Below are 22967 nucleotides of genomic sequence, written 5' to 3' on the forward strand. Positions count from 1 at the left end.
ATGGCGTAAGCTGCAGCATACATTATTCAACTTTGAAAAAAAATAAACTTATAGAATTAAACAGGCTGCATTTATATTGGTAACATCCAACATTTGTCTGTCAAGATTTTCCAATATTCTGTCTCATTGCATTTAATGTAAGTGTTTCAGTTCTCACGTTTTACATTCTCAGAAATCACAAGTTATCTCTGCTTATATATAATATATATAATAATAATATTCTGCCCCTCATTTGTTGAGCACTTTCATCAACACCATTGACGGTTTCTGGAAAAAAACCCACTATATATATATATATATATATATATATATATAAACCTCTCTGCCAACAAACTTTATGATTGTGCTTGTTGAGATGAATTTCATGGGAGCTCTACAAAGACAGTGTAGTGGGCGATCTGTAGGTGGTGTATGGTGCTCATTAATAATGCATGAGACGGGTGGGCAGGGTGTAAGTGGTTGCTGACGGACAGAAACTCTATTACTGAAGCCTATTCACTCTTCTGGGGCTCCTCATTGCCCTGTTATTTGAAGAACCGGGGAATTAATAGGTATACAGAGCGTGCAAGGATAATTTCCGGGAGTAATTCGGCGGGATTATCAATGCATTTGGGAAGCCATGGCGATGGGGAGGAGGGATCCCTGATTTGACCTCACATGACATAAAGGTAGGTTAGTGCCAAGATCTGAACCTCAGGGAACTGTGAGATGTCCATCATGTGCAAGGAACTGTTCAGATTATGGGTTGTCAATCATTTATTGTGATAATTTGATGCTATATTCAGAAATAAAAGTGGCACTAGAATCACTTTAGACAGAAATAAACTGATGGATTCGTTGATTTACTGCTCACCAACGGCAGTTATTCTGTCTCTTGACTCCATTTTGTTCTGTTTTTACAACCAATGTGGACAGTCGAGACAAAAGTGAACACTAAATTTTATTGGCGGAATCCAGGAGAGTAAAGAACATGCCTTTCTGTGTTCTGTCCCATTTATTGACGACATGCCACATATAAGAATTATTTTCCTTACTTAGAAAATAGACTTCATGCAGCTCTTTTTCCATTTTGTAGTGTAAAAAAAACAACAACAAAGAAACAGTCATCACATTCAGAGAATATGATGCTGTGATCCAAGCGGGAGGGATGATGATTGCTTCAAATACATTACATTTTTCATGTTTTAGGATGGAGATTGCATAAACAGGAACGTCCAATAGACTTGCATGTTGCTGTGGTTGTTGTTTTATTCTAACTCCCACAGTTTTTGTGAATAGGAGTACTGACAGCAAAACCATTGCCGGATTTTACATTCTGTAAAATGGGGATGCCAGTCAAAGCAACTCTACTGGCACTATTATGGCAGAGTGCATGGACTTTGGACATACCGCTAGAAAGTGAGTCGAAACCCCTGCATGTGAGGATTTCATGCTTGTAATTCAAACAAATATTATGTTGTCTTACCGTGCATACTAGGTTGCTGATGTACTAAGGTGAATAATTTCCTCCTCTGTAGTCAGACAGCCCCCTACCATAATAAAGCAGTCTGTGAAGGATCACATCATGGACCCAAAAGACACTATGGTCATAGAATGTGAAGCCAAAGGAAACCCTCATCCAATGTAAGCGCTGACATCACCCAGAAAACAGATTTGTTAATGTTCTTTATACTTTACAAACTTTTTCAATGTTTTTTTTTAATTATTATTTTCTGTCTTGCATCACACTTTGCTCAATGAACAAGTTTCTCATGGAGACGCAATGGGAAGTACTTCAATGTGGCACGTGACCCTCAGACATCGATGCGCAGACGCTCAGGGACGTTGGACATCTATGCCTGGAACAATCCAGAACAATATGAGGCCGAGTATCAGTGCATCGCCTCCAATGAATATGGCTCTGCGTACTCCAACAAGATCAGACTGCGACTATCCAGTGAGCGTTTTATGATGATTGTCAAAATTTACAACTAAGGGTGTCCGGGTAGCATTGTGGTCTATTCCATTGCCCGCCAACATGGGGATTACTGGTTTGAATCCCAGTGTTACCTCCAGCTTGGTGGGGCGTCCCTACAGACACAATTCACAATTGGCCATGTCTGCAGGTGGGAAGCTGGATTTGGGTATGTGTCCTGGTCGCTGCAATAGCGCCTCCTCTGGTCGGTTGGGGTGCCTGTTCGGGGGGGCTGGGGGCAATAGCATGATCCTCCCACATGCTACTTCCCCCTGGTGAAACTCCTCACTGTCAGGTGAAAAGAAGCGGCCAGCGGCTCCATATGTATCAGAGGAGGCACCGGATCGGCAGAGGGGGTGGAGCAGTGACCGGGACGACTCGGAAGAGTGGGGTAATTGGCAGGATACAATTGGGAAGAAAAAAAAGTGGCGGGGGGGTTTACAATTAGATATTAGTACCTAGCAACCACTGACAGGAAATGCACAGTGACTTCAATAAGCGTATGGCCGGTGACACATTGATGCTTTCCTCTGTTTATCACCGTGTCTCTGCAAAAACACAGCGATTTTGTGTTTCCAGCTGGATTTGCTAATATTATGGTTATTATTCTAACTACTAGACTGTAGTAGTGTTATACCAGACAGTATTTATCAATGATTTTTCACTTGTAGTCACAAATCTTAAATGCGCTAGGTCTTGAAAATCTGCAATGCATAGTTTATAGTAGATTAGCAGGTGTGATGTGAAACAAGTTTTTTGCCCAGCCTTTTCCCATTTTAATGTTTTGTATGAGGGTTCAGCTGGGACTCCATTTGGCTCAGTAGATCTCTTTTAAACCATAATCCTTTGAAATGGAAGAAGGTTGAAGTTCCATCCAGTGCAATGGAAGATACTCTCGAGTTATAACTGATGATACGTTTTAATGTCAGAGTCTGTTTGGAGACAAACTAATAAAGAAGAGTACGAGGATAACCCATCAGTCAATCGATAGCCGTCCAGATACGTCAGGAGGTCACTGTACAGTAATGATAACCCGGCCTTAAGCCAACCGTATACATTTTAGTCAAACACATTAGGTATTTCATCGTATAGATTTAGGTAGAACTAATGACACAAATTACATTTGCTGTTTTACAAAGTAACGCCCTCCCATGTGTTTCCATTAGGAGCTCCACTATGGCCGAGAGAGATTCTGGAGCCTATTGTAATAAGTGCTGGCCAGCCCCTGGTCCTGTCCTGTGACCCCCCACCTGGACCCCCTAAACCTGAAACTTACTGGATGTCCAGCTGTAAGAGTCAATCCAATAATTTCCTTTTTACGTCTTTCTGACAGGGCGGCACAGTGGCCCAGTGGTTAGCACTGTTGCCTCACAGCAAGAAGGTCCTGGGTTCGAGTCCCAGGTCGTTTCTGTGTGGAGTATGCATGTTCTCCCCATGTCTGCATGGGTTTCCTCCCACCATCAAAGACATACTTTGATACAAATACTCCTGTCTGTGCCCCTAAGCAAGGCAATAGAAAGAGGAACTGGAGTTGGTCCCCAGGTGCTGCATGGTGGCTGCCACTGCTCCTAGTGTGTCTATAGAGGATGGGCAAGGTTTAGTGTTTTCGGTTTTTATCGATTTTCACCAAAAAATAGCCAGATTTTTTAAAAGGGGCAAATCGGGTTAAACTGATTTTCACCCGGATTTTATGTTTCCACGGATCCAAAATTTGTTCCTGTTCGTGTGAGGTTATGTAACAGTGTCCTCTTTTGGCGAAATTCGGCATGCTGGATGGCTTTGCAAAATAAAAACCGAAAACGCTGAGCCTTGGGGATGGTTTAAATGCAGAGAATGAATTTCACTGTATGTATGTACAATGACATTAAAAGTATCCTCTGTCTTCTTCTATTCTGATATTCAACTGAAGAAAACCATACATACAGGATGATACAGATCATGCCCAATTTCTTAAAATGATACAATAAACCTAAATGGTTGGCTTTATATCTGAACATCTGTCCCTTCATGACCTGGCTGGTTTTCAACAATTGAGAGAAAGCTGGTTTTTGTGTCATGATACTGTACATGAACTATATTTGATTTCAGGTTCATATGCGCGACCTTTCAGCTGGCCCATTCAGACTGCTTTTCCCACCATGCAGCCCGTGCGGCAGGACCGCAGGGTATCCATGGGAGTGAATGGAGATCTGTACTTCTCTAATGTCCTGATCAATGACTCGGCCACTGACTACTGCTGCAACGCCCGCTTCCCACACAAGAACATCATCCAGCAGAAGATGCCTGTGGTCGTTAAGGTGCTTACAAGTGAGTATAATCTTTGCTGAATTACCATGTTCACTTAAGATGCACGTTTTTACCGTTGACACTGCACACACCTGATGCAATATTGCAATATCAATGTGCAATATTTATCACAATACTAATAAAGTACTTGTATATTATATGTGACAAATGGCCATCTTATTACAAGTCGATACTCACTGACCTTTTAGTAATTAACCCTTCTGTTCAGGTCAAAACTACCTATTAAATGAAAACTATTAACCACAAATATTGTTAATATTATAAATGACTGAGATGAAGATAAGATGTATGTATTTATGTACATTTTACAAGTGTATTGCTGTAAAATCCAATAGTGGCCTGGGTCAGTCTGACCAGCAATCAGTGCATCATGTCTAATTGGTGAACAGAACATGAGGGTGCATAGTAACACAATTGTTTCACTCATTTATTCCGTTACTCTGTGCTTTTTAATGTTTTATTGAAGATTAGGTGTCATTTCAGAATGACACAATCTAATCTTCATCGTTTCCCTCCAACCTTATCAGTTGAGTTGCAGAGGTGTACAGTGTACTTTTATTTTATTTTGTCGTGCTTGCAAAAGGTACACTTGAGAATTGCAAACTCAAACATTATTTGTCCTTTTAGGCTTGTTGAATACTTTTTTGAGTACTTTTTTTTTGTATTTGTGTAAGTCAACTAAAACAACACAGTCAGTCCCACATGTATACAAGCATTGCAAGCATACTTTTATGAATTAAAATCCCAATTTAATCCCAATGAGGAACATAAAGATATACTTAAAAGTACATTTTTCGTTCCTCCAAGTTACTTTACTTTGTATACTTAAGTATACTTTAAAAATTTACTTTTTTTTCTTTTTTTTGATTTTCTCCCCTGCTTGTCAACCCTCACCCTTATTTATTCATCAATATAAATTTTATAGTTGGATTAAGCTGGTTTAACTACCGATACCGATTCAAGTACAAATCTTTATGTATTGGCCAATGCTGAGTACCGATCCAATCCATTTGTTTTACCAATCAGTGTGGACTTGGAGCATTTGTTTGGGGTCAATAGGCAAAATAATTCAGAAAGAATAATTTTTTCTCCAATATCACAGAAATACAGATTTCCATGAGCAAAAAAAAAATGCAGTAAATGAAGCCATTATGCTGTGTTTATGACATTACTTGTGACTGCTAGTATCAGACTTTACTCTTGGATAAAATCTCTGATACTGATACTCCATCTTAGCCTAGTATCAGCCTGATAGCAGTAATGGTATCATTGAATTCCTATTGACCGCCACAAAGCATGTCTAAGTTGTGTCTCCTGGTGTGTTTTCTGAAAGCCCGTACAGTGGCTGAGGCCGCTCCCACCTGGCTGTCTCCCACCGGGTCATCAAGCTCCATCCTGGTCCTGCAGGGGGAGGAGCTGCTCATCGAATGCATCGCGGCAGGAGTGTGAGTCAAGTCCCTCTTCCATCATTGTATGACTGCACCTATTATCACGGGCAATGTTACAAGACCTTCATTTAAATCTCTATGAATGCCCTGCTAATGAAAACTTTCCTTGTTAATACGATGAAGGCCAACTCCTCACATTTCTTGGACCAAAGATGGAGAGAAACTGGCGGTGAAGTCATACATGAAAGTGAAGAATTTCAACAAGATGATTCAAATCCCCAAAGCCTCTTTTGATGACACGGGGGAATACGTCTGCACTGCTACCAATAAGGTCGGGTACATCGAGCACACAATTACAGTAGGAGTCAAAGGTGAGACACGTTTCCAGATACGCATTCTCTTTTCTTTCCAAAAACAAACAAAATTTAAAAAAAATTATGTTGACACAATTGACCTGGGTTTGTTATTTCCCAGCGGCCCCATTTTGGTTGGAGAGGCCCACCGATTTGGTCTTGGCCCCTGAGGAAAATGGGCGCTTAGTTTGTCAGTCTGATGGGGCCCCTCGGCCCACTATCCGCTGGTTCATCAATGGAGAGCCAATTGAAAGTGAGGATCTACACTGCAAAGAAACAACAAGCTTATACGTGCATTTTATCTGGTTTTAGGGCTCATAATGCTGTTTTCAAGATATTGCAAGATTTTTCACCAAACAGGAAAAGATTTGTTTTTTGCTTAACAGGAAGATGCTTGGTTTAAGATAAGCTTTCTTATTTAGAGTAAGCATCTTGAAACAAGCCCTATTAAATCTCATCTACCAGTGAGCTTAGAAAGGTTTACCAGCGATATCATGAAATAAGCATCATGAGACTTAAAACAAGAAAAAAAAATCTTGATAAATTTGCGCATTTTGTTGTGCATCTTAACAAGACTTGCAAATAATTATGAATAACGTCAAGATGGAGCGTCAAATCCTTGATTTATCCAGCTGGTTCTATAGTAATTGCTGCAGTATTTTGCATGTCCCTCCTCCAGAGGCCACCCCACACCCCAGCAGACAGGTGTCGGGCGACACGCTGATCTTCCGTGGCGTGAACCTCGAAAATACTGCTGTCTACCAATGCAATGCCTCGAATCAGTATGGCTACCTATTAGCCAATGCTTTTGTCAACGTGTTACGTAAGTTTGTTAACACATTGTCATCTTTAGCCACACTGCAAAGTAAACCGCCGATCATCATTGTATAACACGTCCATGCAGTCAATGCATAACACTACTGTGCATGCAGTCAATGCATGAATGCAGTAAGTTCCAATGTCATCCCTCTTTGCACAATGAAATCTTGTTTTTCTGTATTTGCAGATGCAACTCCGCGCATACTGGGGCCCAGACACGAGATGATGAAGGTGGTGGAGGGAAGTCCTACGTTCATTGACTGCCGCTACTTTGGTTCTCCAGTGCCTGATTTGAGATGGTGAGGACATGGTTGTTATTTGTTACTTCCCTTTAGACAATGTTGTTACACAGCAGTGGTGATTTCTGTTTGTTTGCCTGTGTGTTATTGTCATCTCTGTGTGTGTGTGTGTGTGTGTGTGTGTGTGTGTGTGTGTGTGTGTGTGTGTGTGTGTGTGCCTACGACTGACTGTGTCTGTTCATACAGGTCTAAATATGGACAAGGGAATCTGGAAGGGGGTCGTTTTAAGATTCACAGTAATGGGACACTGGAGATCAAGCGCATTCGTGTAGATGACCAGGGAACTTACCTGTGTGTCGTCAGCAACATCGCAGGACGAGATGAGAGTCAAGTCCGAATAGAAGTAAAAGGTGAGACCTTTTATTCATGCGCCTCAAGCAATTTATTCAACAGGAGAAAAATTGGACATAAAAAACACAGTTTGACTGTATTATCCTGTGGTGTTTCCCAGAGCCCACTGTGATTTCCAAAAGACCACAGAACATGAAAGTTATTCGCGGGACCGATGTTCGCTTTGAATGTAGTGCAAAAACCGATGTCAGTACACCTGCCACAACTACCTGGTTGAAAAACAAAAAAGCAGTCTCGTTTAATTGGAGGTAAGCGTTTTGCTTTTTATTTTTCAAATTATCTTCAAATGGCACTGCATTGGTCTTACATCTTACATCCCATCAGCAGTTCGATCATTCTGAAATTTGACACAAAACCGAAGGAAATCTGAATCCGAGATCCGAGGGGAACCGTCAGGGCCCTCTTGGCCCTCGGCAGCTGATGAGTGTGTGGTACACAAAACAGGCTTGTTCTGCTATGAATTAAAGTTTTTTCCTACATCTATCTTAATATATATATATATAATCCAGTGAGTCAAGTTAATTCTTTATGAGACAGTACAAGCCTGTTTCATGCCATAAGCAATCATCAGCTGTCAATCCTTCAAAGCTGTCTACCAAAAAAAAAGAAGTAAAAAGTCAAAGCTGTCTACCGTTGAGTGTTTCTTTTAACAAAGTTGCAAGTGATGTGAATGACGAGGCAGTAAATGGTATGTCCTTTCCTCGAGTAGCTTTATTGACAGCTGATGATTGCTTATGGCACGAAACAGGCTTGTACTGTCTCATAAAGAATTTACTTGACTCACTTGATCATATAGTATATATAAAACTTTGGTAAAAGAAACATTCAACGGTAGGGAAAGCACTCAACAAATAAGGAGCAAAATAATCCAGTGAGTCAAGTAAATTCTTTATGAGACAGTACAAGTCTGTTTCATGCCATTAGCAATAATCGGCTGTCAAACTTGTGTGTTATTTTTAAAATGTCTTTTTAAATGTTTGTATGTTATTTTTAAAATGCTCTCTAACCTCCCATTGGTTGCTGTGCATCGTAACGACAGACCCCATTGGTTGTAATGTTTCTGATGTTATTTTTCAAATATTTTTTATCCTCTCATTGGTTGCTGTGCACCGTAACTAGGGGCATGATGCGGGGCAATGTAGTATCTATTGGCTGTGTGTTTTTTCTTTGTTTTTTAACCACATTGGCAGCTGATGATTGCGTGATGCATGAAAGAGGCTTGTACTGCAATTTATTAAAGTTTTTTTCCCTACATCTATCTTAATATATTTTTTAAAAGTCATCAGTTCTAATTTTATTTTATGAATTCATAATTTGACAATCAACAGCTAAACAAAATGTTTCTGAGTAAATAAACCCTTCAGACCTGCCTATTCTGTTTGTGTTTGAATGTGAAGGGTTAAATTAAAGAAGCCCCTTTGTCCCCCTATCAAAATTTTGCTATTTCTACAGTTGCTAGGAAGAAAATGCTGTGCTTCAGCTCTGTGATTGGTGGTCCAACTATGATTTTACAGAAGTCTGAGCAATAGTTGTGAGAGAATAATTTCAAATGACAGTAAAATTTACCAATCTTATTTTCCCTCTAAATTGGTGGGCTTTATCACTAACTTTAGTAGTAGTAGTAGTAATTTATTTTGGTCCTTGTTAAAACAAACATTTTCAACAACAATTTCCAAAATGAATGCATATAGAAATAAATAGCAATAAAGCACTATATTACAGGGAACACAAAAAATAATGACTGACAAGGTGTAGACTGAAGCTTTTAGCTTATTATACCTAGGTTTTACATAAAATATTCTAAAAGGCAACCCTTTCCCTAAGAACAAACATTCCAACGTGTCATCTCAGTTTTATATTGTTTACCACTTTATGTTTAAACATTTTTTAATTTGCAAAGTGAACTACACATTCTTAATTCCTTATCACAACTATTCCACTAGTTAACCCTGTTTCATTCTGTTCCGTTCTTTACTTAACCTTATAGAATGGACGGTAAAGCTTTACTTGCTAACTTATCACTTTATTTACAGAAATCCTTAAGTCATACAGTTCAGTTACTTTCATCTCTTGCCAGCATCACTCGGGATCTGTGTCACACTGTAATTGCTCCCCAGAACCACAAACTAGGAATAACAATTTCACTTGTTACATCTTTTCTTTTTTTCTTTGAAGTAAAGTCCCTTAGTCAACACATCATTTACTCTAAGTGGTCCATATTATCAATAAACAAAAAAATCATGTTATCAACACATCAGTGAATAAATAAATCAACATAGCACTCGTAAAGAACTACATTTATACTCTAACATTATACTCTGTATTCTTATAATAATTATTAACAACAGTATCTATTCAAATATCCATAACCAAGCATTTCCTACTACCACTACTACTTTCGGCTGCTCCCGTTAGGGATCGCCACAGCGGATCATCCGTTTCCATCTCTTCCTGTCTTCTGCATCTTCCTCTGTCACACCAGCCATCTGCATGTCCTCCCTCACCACATCTATAAACCTCCTCTTTGGCCTTCCTCTTTTCCTCTTCCCTGGCAGCTCCATATTCAGCATCCTTCTCCCAATATACTCAGCATCTCCCCTCCACACATGTCCAAACCATCTCAATCTTGCCTCTCTTGCTTTGTCTCTAAGCCATCCAACTTGAGCAGTCCCTCTAATATACTTGTGCCTAATCCTGTCCTTCTTCGTCACTCCCAATGAAAGTCTTAGCATCTTCAATTCTGCCACCTCCAGCTCCACCTCCTGTCTTTTCGTCAGTGCCACTGTCTCCAAACCATATAACATAGCTGGTCTCACAACCATCTAGTAAACCTTCCCTTTAACTCTTGCTGGTACCCTTCTGTCACAAATCTCTCCTGACACTCTTCTCCAGCCACTCCATCCTGCCTGCACTCTCTTCTTCACCTCTCTCCTGCACTCCTCGTTACTTTGGACAGTTGACATAACCAAACATTTTAAACTGTATAAACATTCCACTTCCACATCTTTTTCCTTCTTTTCTTTTTCCTTTTTTATTCTTTTCAACCAAACCTTACACTATTCTCAGTCTTTGCAAGAGTCCCAAACCCATATTTGGGACTCTAATGATATTCCCCCTCTAAACAGCCATCCCCAGTGAACACATCTTTGAACTCTGTTTTGATTTTCTCCATCGTCATGTCTGTCACATCTCTCCTCACATGTTACATGACTCGATTCTTTTTTCACTATGCTGTCAATGGCCAGGATATTTTCGTACTGTACCTTTATTAACTTCATGGCTTCCCTGGCCTTCCTGCCCAGTAAAGGAATTCTGCCTTTCTGGTCCACCACTTGAAACTCCAGTCTGTACAGTTTATTGTTTCTGGGGTTTCTGACCTTGATCTTACATTTACCCAGTGGACTAAGCCTGTTTTTATTATAAATCACAAGCACTTTCTCTGTGTGCTCCAGCTGTGTGTCTGGGTTTAGGAGATGTACTGGAATCACACTGCAGGTAGCACCACAGTCTATCTGGAAGTTAACTAGCTCCTTGCCTATCATCATTCCTGCATAGAGTTGCTGACCTTTGTTGTGACTCCGTTCTACTTGGTTTAAAGTCTCCTCTGTTATGGTCATAGTGTCCTCATATATGTCACTGTCGTGCTCTGAGACAACATGCACTGGCTTATATTTCTTGCTGTTCTCTGCTCTTGATTTGCCTTGTAAAGCAAAGTGATTTTCTTTCCCACACTTCTTACACTTTTTTCCAAAAGCTGGGCATTTGTTTTTGCTTCTCTCATGTGTTTTACCACAAAACTTACAGCAGATCTCGTTTTCTTTGCTTTTCATGGCTGTCTGTTTCAGGGCATGCATTTCCTCTACTATCTGTCCTTGTAGTGTTTTGCTGTTCTCTCTTGACAGCGCTGTAGCTCTACATATTTCCAGACATTTTTCAAGTGTCAGATTCTCTTCCCTGCGTAATATTTCCCTCATTGCAGAGCTATTTGCGCCACACACAATCCGGGTTCTTATTAGCGAGTCTTTAATGTCTCCAAAATTACAACTACTGGCTAGCATTCTCAAGTCTGTGGTGTATTTGTTAATGTTTTCTGTTAATCCTTGGTTTCTCATAAAAAAAAAAACCTGTATCTCTCAACAGCCTCGTTTACCTTTGGATTACAGTGTCTGCCAAACAGCGCCACCATTGAGCTCACTGTTCTCCTCGCTGACGTCCTGTCACCTGCCAGAGTGTTCAACAGCTCTCTTCCATGCTCTCTCCTATGAATGAGATAGTAGAATAGCTTGACTCTTGTACTTTCCTCTGCATCGGGGTCCATGCACAAAGTAAACTCCTCCTTCCAACTCTTCCATGCCTTTGCTAAGTTGTTGGAGCATTGCTGGGGGTTTCAGTCCTTCTATCGCGACATCAGCTGTTTTTTTTCCCGTTCCCCCTGTTGCCTTGGGTGGTTAGCCAGTTGACTCCTCAAAGCTAATTAGCTAGCTCGCTGCACTGCTAACCTCGTCCACATCAAATGGCAAATAAAACGGTTGACACCGCTGCCACCATGTTTCATTCTGTTCCACTCTTTACTTAACCCTACAGAATGGACGGCTTTACTTGCTTACTTATCACTTTATTAACAGAAATCCTTAAGTCATACAGTTCAGTTACTTTCATCTCTAGCCAGCGTCGCTCGGGGTCTGTGTCACACTCTATTGCTCCCTGGAACCACAAACTAGGAATAACAATCATATTTGTTACAAACCCCTTTGACAGTCAGCCCTGTGATGGCCTGGCGGCCTGTCCAGGGTGTCTCCTCGCCTGCCGCCCAATGAAGTGCTGAGTCGGGCATGGGAGTTTGACCAGCCAGTCTACATGTGTTTTGTGGACTTGGAGAAGGCTTACGACCGTGTACCCTGGGGCACTCCGTTGGGGGTACTGCGGGAGTATGGGGTACCGGGGCAGTTGCTACAAGCCATCCGGTCCTTGTACAACCAAAGTGAGAGCTGTGTCCGCATTCTTGGCACAAAGTCAAACATGTTTTCGGTGGGTGTCGGACTCCGCCAAGGTTGTCCCTTGTCTCCGATTCTGTTTGTGATATTCATGATATTCATGGACAGGATCTCAAGGCGCAGCCAAGGTGAGGAGTGTGTCTGTTTTGGGAACCTCAGAATTACATCTCTGCTCTTCGCAGATGATGTGGTTTCATTGGCTTTATCAGAACGTGACCTCCGGCACACACTGGGGCAGTTTGCAGCCGAGTGTGAAATGGCCGGGATGAGAGTCAGCACCTCCAAGTCTGAGGCCATGGTTCTCTACCGGAAAATGGTGGATTGCTCCCTCCGGATTGGGGATGAGTTGTTGCCTCAAGTGAAGGAGTTCAAGTATCTCGGGGTCTTGTTCACGAGTGAGGGTAGGATGGAGCGAGAGATTGACAGGCGGATTGGTGCAGCATCAGCTGTAATGCGGACATTGTACCGGACCGTTGTGGTGAAGAAGGTCGCGGTTACAAGCAGCTGAAATGAGTTTCCTCCATAGGGTGTCTGGGCTCAGCCTTAGAGATAGGGTGAGGAGCTCGGACATCTGGAGGGAGCTTGGAGTAGAGCTGCTGCTCCTTCACATCGAAAGGAGCCAGTTCAGATGGTTCGGGCAGCTGCAGTATTATTTATTAACAATATTGCTTGTTTGTGGTAGTGGGTTCCCATCGCTGCTCACTGTCCACGGTTCTGAAGTGTCTGTCACTAATGGCTGCTTGACTGTGTGTGCACTGTCATGATGTGTAGGCTTACATTAAATTTTGTTGGTTTTGTGTGGTAGGAGGGTGTGGCTGTCATGCGTTTTGCACCCCAGCCCGTTGTCACCATATTCCGCTGAAGTGCACACACAGCTTGTATGATGATGTGATTATTTGTAAGGAGGATTTGCATTTCGTTTAGAAATAGGCAATTTTTTTTTTTTAAATGATAACTCTCACTCTCTCCATGCTGTTTGCTCATTGCATTGCCTAGGCTGGACTAGCATCTTAACTTTTGTTTCAGAGCTGGAATTGTCATAGATAATGTTTGCAGTACTATAGGAGAGGACACAGTAAGCCAGGCTAGTAGTTTGCTTTTTTTTTCCTGAAGCGGGAAGGGTGGTCCGAGGGCCAAGGTTTAAGAGTCATGGTTTGCTACTGACCTGAATTCAGCCTCCTTCTGAATGCCATCCTCAGAACCTCGCTGGATGAATCCAACCTGGTCATCACCACTGTAAACACAGGCGATGAGGGCAATTACACCTGCATCATCAAGACTGAAATGGGTCAGATGTCTGCCTCCGCTCGTCTCATGGTGATGGGTATGGAACGGTTTGAACCAAAGCCATATGTGTCTGAACATCTGTCACAGTTTTTGACTTGACACCCATTTTTCAACGCAGACCGCCCCAACCCTCCCACTGACTTGGAGCTATCAGATCCATCCGAGCGCAGCGTAAGACTCACCTGGGTTCCTGGAGACAGTCACCATAGTCCCATCTCAGGTATCAAACCTAAACACCCATAAACCCTAAAGTATTATAGTAGTAGTAGTAATGGTGGTACAAATAGTGTATTCTAATAGTAGCAGCAGTAATAGTAGTAATAGTAATAATAAATTATAGTATTTGTGGTAGAAGTAATTATAGTATTATGAAGAGAAAGTTTTCCTACAATTTTTTTGACAGTTAAGCTTTCTTAAATTCTGGGTTTATATTTGTGCTGCATTTCTGGATGTATGAGGGAAATCGATCAAAATTCATTTTTGTTTGCATAAAATTAATTATTATTTGCATGACAATACACTTCTCTAAATTAAGTTTATGTACATGCAGAAAATCTCTATGTGCACTCAAGAGATCCCCTCACATACAACAATGTGAGGCCAATATAAACCCAGAATAAATCAGATATTCTCAACTCTATGCCATTAATACCCAACAGTGTGCAAATTTGTGTGCAAACTAAAAACCAAAAAAGATGATATCACTAATCACTAATTTCCTTGGGTGAGATGAAAACCTGGATACTCCCGAGCCTCAGAGGCAGATGGTAGGGAGTCATAGATAATCCATACTGTAATTTGCTCTCATGTGCCTGTCCTACAGAGTACCTGGTGCAGTATGATGAAGATGACTGGTTGCCGGGCAAGTGGAGGAACCTGTCCACCTACCCTGGGAACCTCAACTCTGTTATTCTGCAGCTGTCACCCTTCAGCTACTATGAGTTCCGTGTCATCGCTGTCAATGCCATTGGACTGAGTCGTCCTAGTCGCCCGTCCATGCGCTTCCAGACTAGTGGCGCACGTAGGTTTACTGCTCATGAAAAGACACCTGTTTGCTTTATATTATTACATTGTATTCTTTGAGGCAGCACAGTGACCTTGTGGTCAGTGGTGACACCCCATGGAAGGAGTGTCCAGGGTTCAACTCCAGCTCATTTATGTGGAGCTTGAATGTTCTCCCTATGTTTGCATGGTTTCCCTACCACAGTCCAAACACGTGCATGTTAGGTCAATTGGAGTCTCTAAATTGTTCTTAGGTGTGAATGGTATGTGTGTGACTGTGTGTGTGTGGGTCCCGTGATGGATTGGTGACCTTTCCTGGGTGTCTCCCTGTCCTCTGCTCAATGCATGCTGGGATAGACTCCAGCTCCATGTGGCCGTGAATTTGATTAAGTGCGTATAAATAACAGATGGATGGATGTATTCTCTGACAAACTAATAGTCATGTTAACACTTAAAAGATGATGCAGTTGTTTTCCTGCACAGCTCCAGATGCCATTCCAAAGAACATAAAAGGTGTTGGCACATGGAGGAATAACATGGAGATCAGCTGGGAGGTGATAAATATTTTATCTAACTAAACCCACTTTATTGGCAAGACTTGAACATTCGTCATATGTCAAAATCGCTTTCATCGGCATGTGTTGCTATCCCATATGATCTTGCCGGCAGCCACTTACATACAGAGAGTGGAACGGGCCTCATCTAAAATATCTGGTGTGGTGGAGGAGGAGAGACTCAAGGGAGGAGTGGAAAAATGCCACCACAAAGTGGCTGAGATACTACATCTACGACGCAGACACCTTCACTCCGTATGAAATCAAAGTCCAGGCTGTCAATGATTTCGGGATGGGCCCAGAGTCTTCTGTTGTCATTGGGTATTCTGGGGAAGATCGTACGTATCAAATGTTACCCCCTATGAATACTGCAATACCTGTCTGTCAATCTGTCTGTAACTACACAGGGCATATACACGATCTTACATAGTAGTCTACACACATATTTTTAGCCATAGCCACTGTACATATTTTCTTATTGTTTCATGACTGTTAGCTTCAAGTAATAATGTTTCGTTGTTTTTTTTGGATTATTTTTTATTTGCATACAAAGTGGTCCCTTCATCATTATTTTCTGGTATTTTCCCCCTTGTTTGGGACACTTTGTCCCACTCCACACCCGTCGTGGTCATGATATTCAGTAATAACACAGAATAAAGAGAAAATACGTTGTCATCTCTGTATTCTTCCAGGTCCTCTAACTGCTCCCTTAAACCTGAGAGTGTCTGACATAGAAAGCACTCAGGTGACTCTACATTGGGACCCAGTGTCTCGTAGCTCCATCATGGGGGAACTGAAAGAGTATAAGGTGAGTCCACTCATTTCTAAAGAAGGGTTATGGACTTAGGTTTCCATTTACTTTAACATTTACATTTACTCATTTGGCAGGCGCTTGTATCCAAAGCGACTTACAAGAGAGTCAGCAATTAGCTGATAAATTTGAGTGTTACCAACTGGCATCATAGAGCACAACATATTAATCATATCATTGTAGTACTACTGTGATGGCCTGGCGGCCTGTCCAGGATGTCTCCCCGCTTGCTGCCCAGTGACTGCTGGGATAGGCTCCAGCATCCCCGCAGGTTATCCTGAGCAGGATACGTGGTTTGGATAATGGATGGATGGATGGATGGATTGTAGTACTAGATGAAGTAGTAGTGGTACATTTACTATATATTAACTATGAATAGTAGGAGCAGTGCATTTGTTACATAGTAATCTTAAAATAGTACTAGATGAATTAGAAGTGGATATACATTTACTACATAGTGATCATATCATAGCAGCATTATATGAGGAAGTAGTACTAGTAGTACACAGTAATTATATCATAGTACAGCCTTAAGAAGTAGCAGTAGTAGTACATTTGATACATAGTAATCATATTATAGTCATGTCGAGTGCATTTAGTGTAAATGCGCCTCAAGAGGCGATGAATAAAAATAATCAAAATACAAAGTAGATTTACACTGCCACGTCAGTAAAGCAGACATCCATCCATTGTCCAAGCCGCTTATCCTGCTCTCAGGGTCACGGGGATGCTGGAGCCTATCCAAGCAGATGTATCATCACTACAACCCCAAATGTCTGACAATGGTTGAAATGAAATATTGTAACGAAAGGTCATTTATTGTCTAAAGGTCTGCTCATAAAGAAAATAACACAAAGTGAAAATTGAATGCTGTTGGGTATGACATTGCTATCATAAGGAAATAAATGTGTCCTATTGCCTGGATGTGGCCTCTCTCCCTCTCCCAGGTGTATTACTGGAGGGACAGTAGCCAGCTGAGATGGATGGGTGTCAGCAGGGCAATGAAATCTAAAGCTTTCAAAATCAATGGACCAGAGCCCTTAGGGGTTCTCAGTGAGCTCTTCCCTTATAGCAACTATAAGCTGTACATAGTGGTCACTAATAATCGATATGAAGGACCGCCTAGTAATACCATAGAGTTCTCGACCCCTGAAGGAGGTAAGAATGGCCATCAGAGTTTTTCCTAATCAGTGTTTGCAAGCAAATAAAAAAAAAGATTTAAAAAGACTAGTGAAACATGCCAACAAATGTTTATTCCTATATTCTCATATGTTTGATGCTGTCTCCCACTGTGAATCTGTGTATAGTACCATCTGCTCCGAGATCCTTCAGAATCCAACAGCGACATCTGGATACCATTTATGTTGACTGGGATTTGCCAGCTGAACCCAGTGGAATTATTACTGGTTATTCTCTGAAGTACCAAACAGGTGAGCAAATTTGTCTTGGGGAACACAACAAGGTACCTCCATAGACCTCTCTGCCCCGATAGATTAGTCAGTGGTTCTCAATCAGGTCCTCAGGTACTACCTGTACTGCTGATTTTCTGCTGATTTTAATGTCGTTCATTACATTCACATGTTGTTACAGGTGCAAAGCCTCTCTGATTGGTGGCTGAAACAGATGGTTATCACTTCTTTCCTAGGGCTGAGACATGTCTCCATGAATCAATAAGGCCATTCCAGTCTCAACCTTGTACATTTTTTTTAGAGGCCAGCTACCATTGCCGTTAGGTTTAACAGCGCTGATTGGCAGTGTGAGTTGAACCAGACGCTATCAAAACCAACGTTTCAACACATATATGTGAGTGATGTAATGACACCACCCATAGAATAAGAGAATAAAGCCCAATTTTCTATAAACCTAAGTCATATTGTAGTTTTATTTGATACGTTTCTATCTAGTATGGACACAGTCTTTATAGAAATGAGCAAAAATAGAAAAATAATTCCTTAAAATTCCGATGGTTTGTGAAATGTATTCTTTGATCCCCATTCATTTGACACTTGCTGCGCTTCAAGTGCCCCTAGTGGTGGTTTTTGGGTTGTTGTACCTTTTGTTCAGGTTAAAGCACCTCTGGCTGGAATAACTGGAACAGGTAAATGCAATAAACCACCTGGCAGAGTTAAGAACCAGCAGTCCTGGTGGTACCTGAGGACTAGAATGAAAACCATTGGATTAGACAGTTAAAGAAAGTGAAATGTACAACTCTACTTTTCCTCATTGGATAATTAGAAAAGTGTCCATTCCAAGTTAGACTAATTCTCCTTAAATCCATTGGGCAGTATTTCTCAAAGAACACTGAAGTGCACACACATCCCAATTGCATGGCAATAGTTCACCTGAACATGTACTCAAAAGTCCAGACAGCTTTTTCAAAAGGCTAACATAACACTTAGGGCACGGTACTTAATCTTGCAGTTCAGCTGAGTGGTGTTGAGAGCTCTCCTAGTTCACCAATGTTTTCTTTTCCACCCCAGTGAATGCCACCAGAGGAGAGGAAATGCGAACTGAGGAATTCCCTTCAAATGTGACCAGTTTCTCCGTCCGCCGATACGACCGCTACACTCGATACAGATTCTCCCTGGCTGCACGAACTCGAGTAGGGATAGGGGAATGGCACACCGAGGAGTCCCCACATTATACCACTGAAGGTAGTCTACTCATTGGTCCATGTACCGACATATCTTAATGTGCGTGCGTCCGTGTGTGTGTGCGCGCACGCGTGCGTCTATCTTTTTGAGAACCAATTTTGAGTTTTAGACTGTAGCTGTTTGCAAAGGACATTTTGGCCGGTCCTCAGTTCTTCAAGGGTCTGTTTTTTGATTAAAATTTGGGTTAAATTTTAAGATTAGAACTGGGATTAGGTTAAAGTGTGGGTAAGGGTTCAGGTTAAGGATGTAGTTCTGATGGTTAAAGGGAACTTTGGCAGTTTATGCAGACTCTATTTTCCTCTGCCTGTCGTTGTTTCTATAAAACTCTGGGTCTGCATTGAAACAGATTTTTTTTTGTGTTGGTTCACCGAGTGATGTACCATGCCTTTCAGTTGGTGGATGGAAAACCTACTGCCTAGCAGGGTTTCTAATCTACACTTTAATTTTGCCAAATCATTATGTGGATTGATAAGGCCGCCATCCACAGGGTACTGATGGAAACTATCAAATCCGCTGTGGCGACCCCTGGGAAACAGGGAACAAGCTGAAAGAAGAAGATAATACATAGCGAGGATTTTATTGAGTCAAATCAAACACGTTACTCATCTGTAATGACTGCACAATTACAAAACGATCAGTGAGATTTTCCATTAAGTTTTGGGTTAGGCGCTAGGAAATGAATGTAGTCAATGGGGAGCCCTCACAACTAGTATCAACAAATGTGTGTGTGTGTGTGTGTGTGTGTGTGTGTGTGTGTGTGTGTGTGTGTGTGTGTGTGTGTGTGTGTGTGTGTGTGTAAACTCGTGTAAACTCGTGTAAACCTGTGTATCTTTAACTGCTTTCTACAGCTTATGCTCGGGATCAGGTGGACATCTCCACGCAGGGCTGGTTCATTGGAATAATGTGCGCTGTGGCTCTCATCATACTCATCCTGCTCATCGTCTGCTTTATCAAGAGGAGCCGCGGGGGGAAATACCCAGGTGATACCGCAGCGATTAATTACTCTTTCCTCAGATAACGTTTTAGTGTAAAAACAAAAACATACCTAATCTAATGTTGTGGAAGTTCATGTAGCTAACAACGAAGCCCTGTTTCATTTTCCAGTCCGGGAAAAAAAAGATATTTCCCTAGAGCCTGTGGATGACAAGGACCAGGAGGGATCATTTGACTATCGGTATGCTTTACAATAGGGAAATGATTGGAAATGAGCATAGAATGGGAAAACTATGACACATGGTATCACTGCTGCAACAAATTTTTTTTTTTTAGATTTATTCACATCTAAGGTCATCAGTCTGTATTTTGCAAAGATAGTTTGATCACTTCTGATTTGAGGGTTTCTTAAGTCCCAAACCAGTATTTGTAGCATGATATGTTAATAACACTCAACACTGAATAAGTCATTACATTTCTAACAATGCTGTAGCGCTACAATATCATGACAAAAGGTATATTTTTACATCAAGTTGCTCTATAGCTGTGCATTATCATTTGTACAGCAAACTGATAGTTTCAAAATCTGATAATTGTCACAAATGTACTGCACAGATATCAGAGGAATTTAATAGTTATAATGCTGCCAGCAATAATGTCTCTTTTCATAACTCATTGAAAATAATCCCATTTTCTTTTGAAAATTTTTTTTCTATCTACCCTACCTTTTCTGTCTAAATCTACTTTCCTCCTGCAAACTTTCGCCCCTATCTTTTTTCACAATGGGCCACTCAAGGTCTCTTGAAAGGTATGAAAAAGCTCAATATTGACACAATTGACAATGCTTAAACCATGTAATTGTGCATTGCTACATACATACAGTATGCATTCATTTTAGTGCATGTAACTGACATGATCAATTCACTACCGATTGTATTAATATGTTGTAAGTGTGTGATAAGTGAACCATTACCAAAACTATTTGAAAACTATTGTTTTTAATAAAAAACCCTCTCAATGTTTCAGGATAGCACGTGTCGCCACACTTCCCTACCCCAGACGGTATGTCTATTTCCAGTGTACCGCCAGCAAATTTAAACTAGTACAAATTAATAATAATTTGAACAAACCAGGTAAATCTGATAGTTATAGTTAGGTCGTAAACTTGCATCTTGTATCTGTAACATTGGGTAACTGCAGTGAACCACGGCTTCTAATTTCACCTACTGTTTTTTTTTTTTTTTTTTTTTTGTAGGGAGGAAGAGAGGGGTCTACAGAGAGGCCAGACATCGGTGGAGGCGATAATGAAGCGAACGGACAGCGACGACAGTCTGGTGGACTACGGCGAAGGAGGCGAGATCCCGTTCAACGAGGATGGCTCGTTCATCGGTCAGTACACAGGGAGCAGGAGGGACCTCAGGGAGGAGATGGACTTCGGCGGGACCCTGGAGCTCCATTCTCCCATGAATGCCATCTACTCCCTGGCTTAACTGTCTACCGGTGTGAGCACAAAACTGGTCCACTAGGAGTCACCCCTCCATCTTTACTCTGCTTCAACTCCTGCCTTTCATGGAGAACCTGGAGGAACGGCAGTGGTTGTAGTCTAGCTTTGCTGTGCTTGCAAGAGAGAACACTGGACCCAGAAGTTGCCTCAACCATTTATCTTCTTGCGTCTTGCATTGACAATGCAACACACAAGCATTTTAACCAGAGTATATAGGGACAGTTGGGACAATACCACAGGAGATAAGACTCTTACCCACATAAAGAAAAAGAAGCTTCACATTTTATAATGATCCTCCCTGCATGTAGTTGCACTGTGTGTGTGTGTGTGTGTGTGTGTGTGTGTGCGTGCGTGCGTGCGTGCGTGTGAGTGAATATGTTTGGATATGTTACATTCAAGTGTGTACATTTTCAATTATCCCACTAATGGAGAGAAAGTGACTGCCCATCAAAAGAAAGAGAAGTGGATACGTTTATCATGTTGATAAATGCAATTGCAACTGTAACGGAGGGCTAGCCTGACTACATAGTAGATCACCTTCTAGATTTCTTTTTCTTTCTTTCTCTCTTTTGGTCTTTCCTTCTTTTTCTTATTATTTTAGTAACAAGGTGTATGTGGTTTTTGTACGATCTTAATCATTTTATTTAAGAACTGCATAGCATCATTTTGAGTTCGATGGAATTTCTTTAAGCGAATCGATCGTGGGAAATAATTAATATTCAGCCAGACTGCGATGCTAAATACAGTACCAGCAAATTCAAAGTGAGAAAATCATTGGATACGAGACAGATTGTTCACTGACTTTCCATCATTCAGTGGAATGATCGAATGCAGTTCCATCACTTGGTATGCTGAGAGTCCCTTAGTTCATAAATTAACCCTGATTACTTTTTCCTTGACTCTCATTTTTATCCACCGCTGATTAAAGTTCAATGTGGGAGTATCAAAATGTTCTTGCTGATAGCTGAAGGATGATAAATCATCCAGGCGACTTCATGAGTCACCTGTGCTGTAAGTTGAATATTTTGTTGGCTTGCATTTTGGAGCCTTGCTTTTGATTGAGGTCAATAGGCCAAACCAGCCCGTCATCAAAGGGCAAGCGGCCATAAACCAACCATAAAATTAGGCTGTTATTTCTTCATGAATGGCCTTATTGTTTCTCCCACTCACACAGAACAAGGCTACATTAAAATAATTAATACTTGCGTAACAGCTTTTCTGTGTCTTTAGTTGACTGGACTCAGAACATTATCGTTGTATTACCACAGTTGTGTCCTAAACTTAATAAAGAGATTTTCAAAGGAGCTTTGATTTGCAGCGTGTTGGCAGTCTGTTTAATTCTTTTATTGAAAACGTTTTCCGAGACTTCACATCGCCTTAATATCTGGCTTAACATACATTTAATGTAAGACCATACATTTATTAATAAGCCTTTTCTGGTAATGTTGGTGAAATGTCCTACCATGCAACATGTGCAAGCGGCTTCGCCTTACAGTTTAAGCAAACCCCAGTCTAATCATATGTGCAAAAAAATGTAAAAGGTGCTGGCTTTAAACTGTCGAGTACCATCCGTTAGGAGTGTTCAGCGTGCAGTCAAATCAAACACTGTCGGGTAGGCGTCCAGGTGGCGTAGCAGTCTTGTGCACGCTTCACTATACACTGAAGCATATCAGCTCCTGTTTCCATGTTGCATATTTACATATATACATACCTGCCAAAGGGATGCTTATAGGCTAAATAAATCTGTGTATACCACG

The 22967-nt window shown here is 41.2% G+C and overlaps 1 protein-coding gene across 1 annotated transcript; it reads left to right on the plus strand.

Moving 5' to 3' along the window:
* The first annotated feature begins 515 nt into the window (after positions 1–515).
* Positions 516–22510, plus strand: nfascb (neurofascin homolog (chicken) b). Its single transcript, XM_056275307.1, has 27 exons — positions 516–668; positions 1279–1398; positions 1518–1623; positions 1746–1936; positions 3121–3243; positions 4043–4261; positions 5595–5706; positions 5833–6020; positions 6124–6255; positions 6682–6825; positions 7009–7120; positions 7307–7470; positions 7572–7719; positions 13665–13789; positions 13871–13972; positions 14576–14773; positions 15238–15308; positions 15424–15646; positions 16001–16116; positions 17067–17277; positions 17427–17549; positions 18600–18773; positions 19622–19753; positions 19878–19947; positions 20503–20514; positions 20733–20768; positions 20962–22510. Exons 2-27 carry the CDS (start codon positions 1323–1325, stop codon positions 21194–21196), a joined length of 3543 nt encoding a protein of 1180 aa, XP_056131282.1. The 5' UTR covers positions 516–668; positions 1279–1322; the 3' UTR covers positions 21197–22510.
* The last annotated feature ends 457 nt before the right edge of the window (positions 22511–22967 follow it).

The sequence above is a fragment of the Lampris incognitus genome, chromosome 2, assembly GCF_029633865.1.
Source record: "Lampris incognitus isolate fLamInc1 chromosome 2, fLamInc1.hap2, whole genome shotgun sequence".
In the NCBI taxonomy this organism is placed as follows: Eukaryota; Metazoa; Chordata; class Actinopteri; order Lampriformes; family Lampridae; genus Lampris; species Lampris incognitus.

What these genes read in the sequence shown, in the direction of transcription:
- nfascb (XM_056275307.1), top strand. Translation starts at nt 1,323, where the DNA reads ATGGGGATGCCAGTCAAAGCAACTCTACTGGCACTATTATGGCAGAGT. An exon ending in AGTCCGAATAGAAGTAAAAG is followed by an intron (nt 7,471 to 7,571) that starts GTGAGACCTTTT and finishes GGTGTTTCCCAG; the next exon opens with AGCCCACTGTGATTTCCAAA. An exon ending in TTCTCTGAAGTACCAAACAG is followed by an intron (nt 17,550 to 18,599) that starts GTGAGCAAATTT and finishes TTTCCACCCCAG; the next exon opens with TGAATGCCACCAGAGGAGAG.